Genomic DNA, 9460 nt, shown 5'->3' with positions numbered 1-9460 from the left:
CTGTACATGACCAAACCATCTCATTCTGGCCTCTCTGACCTTATCTCGAAAACATATAACATGTGCTGTTCCTCTGATTGACTCATTCCTGATCCTATCCATCTTCGTCACTCCCAAAGAGAACCTCAAGATCTTCATCTCTGCTACCTCCAGCTCTGCTTCCTGTCTTTTCCTCAGTGCCACTGTCTCTAGACCATACAGCATCACTGGTCTCACCACTGTCTTGTATATCTTTCCTTTCATTCTGGCTGATACTCTTTTATCACACATTATTAACCCTGACACTTTTCTCCACCCATTCCAACCAGCTTGAACATGTTTCTTCACCTCTTTTCCACAATGTCCACTGCTCTGGACTGTTGACCCTAAATACTTCAAATCCTCCACCTTCTTTATCTCCACTCCCTGTAGCCTCATGGTTCCACTTGGGTTCCTCTCATTCACACATATATATTCTGTCTTGCTGCGACTAACCTTCATTCCTCTCCTTTTTAGAGCATATCTCCACCTCTCGAGCTTTTCCTCCACCTGGTCTCTGCTCTCACCACAGATCACAATGTCATCTGCAAACATCATAGTCCATGGAGATTCCTGTCTAACCTCATCTGTCAGTCTGTCCATCACCACCACAAACAAGAAGGGACTCAGAGCCAAACCCTGATGTAGTCCCACCTCCACCTTGAACAGCACACCTCACTGCTGTCTCACAGTTGGCATACATGTCCTGCACCAGTCTAACATACTTCTCTGCCACTCCAGACTTCCTCATACAGTACCATAGTTCCTCTCTCTTTTTCCAGATCTACAAAGGCACAATGCAGCTCCCTCTGACCTTCTCTGTATTTGTCTAGCAGCATTCTTAAAGCAAATACTGCATCTGTAGTACTCTTTCTAGGCATGAAACCATACTGTTGCTCACAAATGCTGACTTCTGCTCTAGGTCTAGTTTCCACTACTCTTTCCCATAACTTCATTGTATGGCTCATCAACTTTAACTTTTAACATCTCCCTTATTCTTAAAAATGGGCACCATCACACTTCTTCCCCATTCCTCAGGCATCCCCTCACTCTCTAAGATCCTGTTGAATAGTCTAACCAGAAACTCTACTGCCTCCTCTCCTAGACACTTCCATACCTCCACAGGTATATCATCAGGACCAACTGCCGTTCCATTCTTCATCCTCTTCAGTGCCCCCCTCACTTCATCTTTACTAATCTCTGCTACTTCATGGTTCACAGTAGTCACTTCTTCTACCCTTTGCTCTCTTTCATTTTCCTCATTCATTAGCTCTTTCCATCTTCCCATTACTTCTGTGGCACCTGTCAACACATGTCCCTCTCTGTCCTTCATCACCTGAACCTGCTGGACGTCTTTCCCATCTCTATCTCTCTGTTTTGCCAACCTGTATAAATCATTCTCTCCCTCCTTACTTTCCAACCTAGCATACAAGTCATCATACGCACTTTGTTTGGCCTTTGCAACCTCTACCTTTACCTTGTGCTGCATCGCTCTTTAGTCTCCTCAGTGTCCCACTTTTTCTTTGCTAACCTCTGTCTCTTTATATACTCATGCACTTCCCCATTCCACCACCAAGTCTCCTTTCCTTCCAGACGACACACCAAGTACTCTTCTACCTGTCTTCCTGATTACATTAGCATAGGTTCGATTTGTATGTTTGGTTTTGGCACAAGTTTTACGCCGGATGCCCTTCATGACGCAACCCTCTGCATTTATCCAGGCTTGGGACCGGCTCAAAAAGACACTGGCTTGTGACCTCCTAAGGCTGCATTATATTGATATGCAGCCTTAGGAGTTATATTGTTAACTTAAACATATTTCCTCAAAACCCTCTCCTTACTGATCATTATTTACTCACATTTAATTGTACAGTAATATGGATGCCCATTTCCTCCACTTGATGAAAAAAAAGTATGAGATACTAAGACGAAATTATGAGATAAAAAGTCGACATTACAAGATAGCTAAGTCAAAATTATGAGATAGCTCAGTCATAATTATGAGATAAAAAGTCGAAATTATGAGATAGCTAAGTCATAATTATGAGATAAAAAGTCGAAATTACAAGATAGCAAAGTCATAATTATGAGATAAAAAGGCGAAATTATGAGATAGCTAAGTCATAATTATGAGATAAAAAGTTGAAATGATAAAGCTAAGTCATAACTATGAGAAAAAAAGTCATAATTATAAATGAAAAAGTTGAAAACAAAGTCAGCTGTTCAATGGTGCCTCATGTGCGGGAGATGTGGGGAGACCAACATCATGGTAGCAGCTCATGTGTGATGGGGAGACCACACAGACATGGACCTGTTTGATTGCATATTGCTGAGGCCAGCCAGAGTGATGGATGAAGGGACCATTGAGGCACATGGCACTTCTTATCTCTTTACTTAGCTGTATCTCATAATTTAGGCTTAATTTTGACTTAGCTATCTCATACTTTACGACTTTGATCTCATAGTTTAGACCTCATAATCTTAATGACTTCAGCTATCCTCTCATAATTCTACTTTTTACCTCATAATTATGACTTATATCATAATTTTGACTTTAGTATCTCTCATAATTTCTGCCTTTATCTCCTTAATTTTGACTTAGCCTGTATCTCATAGCCGATTTAGCTATCTCTCATCGACTTTTTATCTCATGATGACTTAGTATCTCATAATTTCACTTTTTTGTATCACATTTTAGAGCTTTTGTATCTCATAATTTTACATTGTACCTCATAATTTTTGACCTTTTATCTCATAATATGACTTAGCTATCTCACTTGCAACTTAGCTATCTCATAAACTTTTATCTCATGATTATGACTTAGTATCTCATAATTTACTTTTTATCACATTTTTACTTTTAGTTTCTGGTTAGCTAGGCATTGTACCTCATAATTTTGATTTATATGTCATAATATGATTTAGTGGCTATCTCATAATTTGGAAGCTTTGTGACTTTATCATGATTCTGTTTGTCATAATTTTGATTTAGCTAACATTTCGATTTAGCTATCTCATAAGGAATTTGTATCTCACCATTTTTTGTATAGTATCATAATTTCATTTACCTCTTGTTTGTGACCTTTTATCTCATAATTTAGGTATGATTTAGCTATCTCTCATAATTTCGATTTAGCTTCTTATGGTTAGCTATCTCATAATTCGATTTTTAATATTTTTTATCTCATATTTTAGGCTTCGTATCTCATAATTTCTTTTTTTTATAATTGCAGCTTTTTAATCTCGCGGTAACTTTTAATCTCATAATTATGATTTAGCTTATCTCATATCTCTCATTCCACTTTTATCTCATAATTTAGACTTAGTATCTCATAATTCCGGTTGGCTCTCTCATAATTAGACTTAGTATTCTCATAATTTTTATCTCATAATTATGATTTAGCTTCCTCCTTATTTAGAGCTTTTTATGTGTTTAGTCTTGAGTGTCTCATAATTTAGAGCTTTTTGTCTCATAGATTACGGGACTTAGTATCTGATAATTTCGTCTTAGTGTCTCATAATTTCGACTTTTGTCTCTCACTTAATTCGACTTTTGACTTAGCTATCTCATAATTGCGACTCAGAATCTCATAATTTCGACTTTTTATCTCATTATTATGACTTTATCTCATAATTTCGACTTTTCATATCATAATTTCGACATAGTATCTCATAATTTCGACTTTTATCTCATAATTTCGACTTTTATCTCATAATTCCGACTTAGTATCTGATAATTCCGACTTAGTATCTGATAATTTTGACTTTTTATCTCATAATTCTGACTTAGCTATCTCATAATTTCAATTTAGCTATCTCATAATTTGGATTTTTTTATCTCATCATTTTGACTTTTTATCTCATAATTCTGACTTAGCTATCTCATAATTATCTATTTCTTTGCAAGGAGCATATGGCCAGAGCAGCCGAAAGGAAAAGAAGAAGAAGAAGATACTTATGTATTTTTTGTAAATTCAAAGACCTCCTAAAATCATTTTTTTCAGAGCATAAAAGCATTTTAATAGTCAAGTAGTTCATAACAACTTTACAGTTTCACTCCTTTATGATCCCTCATGTGCATTTTCAGATGAGACCTAGTTGTAACTCTTTTACCACAAACATCACAAATAAATGGCATCTCTCCAGTATGAATCATCATATGTGTTTTCATAGAACTTTTATATCCAAATTTTTTCCCACAAACATCACAGCTACATGGTTTCTCTCTAGTATGGACCATCATGTGTCTCTTAACATCACACTTCTTTGCAAATCCTTTCCCACAAACATCACAGCTACATGGTTTCTTTCCTGAATGGATCATCATGTGTGTCTTTAGAGAACGTTTGAGACGAAACCTTTTCCCACACACATGACAGCTGCATGGTTTCTCTCCCGTATGGACCATCATATGTGTCTCAAGAACATTACTCTGTTTAAATCTTTTCCCACAAACATCACAGCTGCATGGTTTCTCTCCTGTATGGTCCATCATGTGTACCTTAAGAACATTACTCTGTTTAAATCTTTTCCCACAAACATCACAGCTACATGGTTTCTCTCCTGTGTGGACCATCATGTGTCTCTTCAGAAAAGTCATCTGTGTAAATCTTTTCCCACAAACATCACATTTACACGGTTTCTCTCCTGTGTGGACCATCATGTGTCTCTTAAGTAAAGAGCTCAGTGTAAAACTTTTCCCACAAACATCACATGTACATGGTTTCTCTCCTGTGTGGACCATCATGTGTCTCTTAAGTAAAGAGTTCAGCGCAAAGCTTTTCCCACAAACATCACATCTACATGGCTTCTCTCCTGTGTGGCCCATCATATGCGTCTTCAGAGAACTCCTCTGTATAAATGTTTTCCCACAAACATCACAGTCAAATGGTTTCTCTCCTGTATGGACCATCATATGACTCTTAAGAGAACTCTTCCGTGTAAATCTTTTCCCACAAACATCACAGTCAAATGGTTTCTCTCCGGACTGAACTCTCTGTGTGTGTCTCTGAGGTTGACATCGGTCAGGAGCTCTGGTCTCCTTCCAATCATCATCACTGTCTTCAGTCTCAGATGAGTCTGAAGTCTCGTTGTCATCTTTATCTGAGTGAAGCTGATCGTCTCCATTTGCTTCTGTTTTAATTGTTAATGCTGAGCTGGTCGCTGGAGGCTCCGCCTCCCGGCTCTCCTCAGTTTGGCTGTGAAGAGGCTGCGAGGACTGAGGTTCCTCGTCATCATCTTCAGTTTTTACATGGATGATGTTGAGTGGGTCCTCCTTCAGATGCTGTTCTTCCTCCTGAGTGGTCCAGAGATCTTCCTGTTCCTTGTTGATGTGAGGACTCTCTGGGTCATCTTCACTTTTCACATGAACAACAATGAGTGAGAACTTCTGCTCAGCCTCCTCCTGCCCTTGAAGTTGCTCTTCCTCCGGACTGGTCCAGAGATCTTCTTGTTCCTCTTTGATGTGAGGATTCTCCGAGTCCTCCTGATGTGGACTGCTAATCATCTCAATAGGAACCTCTTCTTTGATCACCAGCAGATGTTGGACATCTGCTGGGAACAAACACAAAATGCACAGAATAAGATTATACTGTATATACAGTCGAAACCAGAAGTTTACACATATGCTTTTTTTTCTCACTGTCTGACATGAAATCAGACACTCACTTTTCCTGTTTTAGGTCTGTTAGGTTTACCAAAATTATTTCTATTTGCTAAATGTCAGAATAATGAGAGAAGGATTTTTTAGACAATTTTTTATTACTTTCTTCAAACACTAAGATTATTATGCCTTTAAACAATTTGGGAAAGCCCAAATGAAGATGTCATGTCTTTGGAAGCTAGGTTTAGTGATAGGTTTAGTGACAACATTTGAGTTAATTAGAGACACACCTGTGGATGTATTTTTAGGCACACCTGAGACACACTGCTTCTTTGTGTAACATCATGGGAAAGTCAAAAGAAATCAGCCAAGATATCAGGAAGAGAATTGTGGACTTGCACAAGTCTGGTTCATCCTTGGGTGCAATTTCCAGATGCCTGAATTTGCCACGTTCATCTGTTCAAACAATTATACGCAAGTATAAACACCATGGGAATGTCCAGCCATCATAGCGCTCAGGAAGGAGACGGGCTCTGTGTCCCAGAGATGTGAATTCTAATATTAGCTGTCATTTTAACAGACTATCATTATGTTAAATGACAATGTTAGTTACAAACATCTACAAAAGGCCAAAATGTAACCATTTGTGTAAGGTCTTACTCCTCGGAAATTTGTTTAAAGATAAACGTAATTGTTGTAATGCTGTTACAGAAATACACCAAAAAAGAAGGAAACAGTGAGCGTGTGTGCTGTGTACAAACATTACAACCCTAACCCTAACATACAACAAAAAAGTCAAGGCTAAAACTTGAGCGAATTAGCAATAAATGTTTATTAAGTTTTGTTATAATGCTATTGTTGTCAAGCTAGTATTGAAACCTGAACATTTACTTTATGGTTCTTTCGCTTCAGTTGATTATTATTACAACCCGTCATTGTGAGAAACATTTAATGTGTTATCTTATTTGCTCTTATCGGTTTTAATGACAGTAAGATTTTCCTAAGTTAAAATGCTAATGTACAGTAGTTAAGAATGAGCATGAATATCTCCTTCACAACTGCAGCTAGTGTCTACATTTGTCATTGTCTAAAGTGATCTGATCACATGTTCTTTATGTACAGGAAATGATCTCCCTGCTGTCAAGGTGTGTGGTTGTATGTTCAGTTGTAATAGAGGTTGTCATTTCCCTGATATAAAAAAACAACAACTAAAGCTCTAGTTAGTCAAACAGTCACCTGTGACGTAAGCTAGCATGAAGTTGACCTTGAAACGACCCCTGCTTTATTAGTTTAATTTAAAGAACCAATTGCAGCTAATGTTAGCACAGGTCTGACTTGTTGGGTAAAATAGCATAACCTTTGTTAATTTTAATGTAACCTTCGGTAATCCCATAGAGACACAGGCTTTTCATTTTCAAGAGAGAACTGTCAAAGACAACACAACAGTTCAACACACAGTTACAGACAGACAACACAACAATGAAGGAAATGTGCAACGTGGCAGGCAAATAAACAAATTAAAATACAAGGAGCAAGTACCCAAAGATGACCTCTCCAGTGACGCTAAGATAATTTTTGAATCTACTAAGGGAATCAGCCTGAGACACAAAACACAAAAGTAAACCTCAAAGAAGAGATTGAAGCTAAACTTATTCAAACTACCATACGTGAGGCAACATACAAGTGTGATTTTCAATTTTCAAATGAACAAACAGGCCAAATTTGGGTCATCGAGACCAATAAATGATCATATGACAGACGAATTCTATTTATGTGATTGGATTTCATCATTGTGTCCTCCTACCTTGTGAGCAATCCGCTAGAGGGCGCCTGTCTTCAGGATTATCTGAACTGAGACTCTCCTGGTTCATAATGTTACCGTTAGCTACCAGTAAGCGGGAGCTCCTGTCCAGCTTCTCTGTTTGTCCACTTTGTAGAAACGCTGATTCCACACTGGTGTGAGCTAACGGGATACAACCGGAGCTAACGGCAGCTAACGGCAGCTAACGGCAGCTAACGCGCTGGCTCCAAAGCACGCACACACTGTAGCAAACGGTGTTAGCCGATGGGCAGTGACCGCAAAAGCAGACGCAGAAGTTCTTGACTTGAAGGAGCTAAAAACGGAGTTTTTAGAAAAGACTCCCAACACTTTGTTGTTAACACTAACATCATCCTGAATAAACAAGGAAGTGAAGCGTTTGCGTGCGCGGTCCCGCCCACAACTTGGTGTGACGCCATAAAAAGGTTGTCTGCCAGAAACAGCTTCGGATCCGCGGGTGCGCGCACAGCGTGTGTTTGTTTTTCTTTTTTACAAACTCTATTTGAAACGTGCATACGTTGACAGGAGGCTTGACACAAACCCGTGAAAAAAATCAATGGCGTTAACAAAGAAAATACTAGTAATTAGAAACACTCCTAAGTAAATAAACAGTCAACCCAATATTATCAAAGAGCAAATCAAAGACAACTATTAAGATGTCCTGCTCAATTTTGTCTTGAGCACAAGGAAATGTGGTTTCTTGTTTGAGAATGTGACTTCATGGTCACAAGTTCAACTCCACCCCCGGCAGGTTGTACTCAATTCCCTTGTAAGTCGCTTTGGATAAAAGTGTCTGCTAAATGACATGTACTGTACATGTAATACATGTAAACACAACTAACAAACCTCGGTGATGCTGTGTCGAATATCAGCTCTTCCAGGACTTTGGCAGAAGTTTTTCAAGGTCCTGCGTGTCTTTGTCTTATCTGAACGACCTGTCGTGATTTCTATTGAGGAGGCTTCCTCGTTCTTTTCATCCTCCACCCATCTCCAGTACATAAGGTCTACATATATCTACGTGTGTGTATATGTATATACATATATACACACACATATGTATATATATATATACACATATATAAGCATATATACATATACACACATATATATGCTTATATAAATGACATCATAGTTGTATAAACATGTCATCATTGACTGTATAAACTTGTAACCTGATACAGTTGTTGTGTATCTGCTCCTGGTCTCCCTCTCTCTCTTCTGTCTCTACCTCATCTCCCTCTTGTCCTTTCTCTCCCCCCTTTCTGTCCCCCACCTCTCCACTGTCCCCCATTTTTCCTTTCACCCCAACCGGTCGAGGCAGATGACCGCACATCTCAGAGATTTCTTCTTCTGTTACGAGTTTTCTCTCCACTGATGCCTAGTGTTTGCTCATTGTGTGAACTGTTGTGTTTCTCTGCTCTCCTTGATGTCGTCTATGTACAGAGACCTGAGATCATATATGTTATGATTTGGTGCTATACAAATAAAATTGAATTGAATTGAATTGAACTGAACAACATTTTAATCACAATAATAACACATTAGCATCTCGTGATCACATGATCAACACAAACACTTTTACTATGCAACAAGAACATGCAAACATAGCATTGGCATTTAGCATTCATAGCATTGTGAGTTAGTCCAGGTTCTTGTTTTTTGCTCTTTACACACACACACACACACGATTGTGGAGATGAATTAGTCAGTTTCATTGTTCAAAGACACTTAGTTACTGTCACTGAGAGATGTGTGGGTTTTTCACCATGACTCAGCAGTTTTTTTTTGTTTTTTTTAAAGATTCCTTTATCAGGGTAATCTGATTGGGATTAAACAAAAGAAAGAACACACAACAGTGGTAGAGAAAACAACACACGAGGCAAAGGTGAAAACAAGTGTAAAGATCATATAAGAGAAGCTTGCTCTTATAATATTTTAAAACATCTCCAGCAGTCTTTACCACTCACTCTCCCACACCTAAATCCACAGAGAAAATCTGTGATTTTAGCTCCTCGTGTGGT

The 9460-nt window shown here is 38.4% G+C and overlaps 1 protein-coding gene across 2 annotated transcripts; it reads right to left on the bottom strand.

The window, feature by feature from the left end:
* Positions 1 to 4012: 4012 nt before the first annotated feature.
* LOC122770829 (gastrula zinc finger protein XlCGF57.1-like) lies at positions 4013 to 7843 on the bottom strand. Of its 2 annotated transcripts, none has more exons than XM_044027977.1 (2): positions 7425 to 7843; positions 4013 to 5571 (listed from the first exon to the last, which is right to left on the bottom strand). In XM_044027977.1, exons 1-2 carry the CDS (start codon positions 7489 to 7491, stop codon positions 4064 to 4066), a joined length of 1575 nt encoding a protein of 524 aa, XP_043883912.1. In that variant the 5' UTR covers positions 7492 to 7843; the 3' UTR covers positions 4013 to 4063. The 2 variants fall into 2 exon arrangements, with proteins under 2 accessions (XP_043883912.1, XP_043883913.1); XM_044027978.1 differs by having other exon boundaries at positions 4013 to 5568.
* Positions 7844 to 9460: the final 1617 nt, after the last annotated feature.

Source organism: Solea senegalensis, linkage group LG6 (genome assembly GCF_019176455.1).
Source record: "Solea senegalensis isolate Sse05_10M linkage group LG6, IFAPA_SoseM_1, whole genome shotgun sequence".
NCBI lineage: Eukaryota > Metazoa > Chordata > Actinopteri > Pleuronectiformes > Soleidae > Solea > Solea senegalensis.
This window is presented reverse-complemented; position numbering and strand designations above follow the sequence as displayed.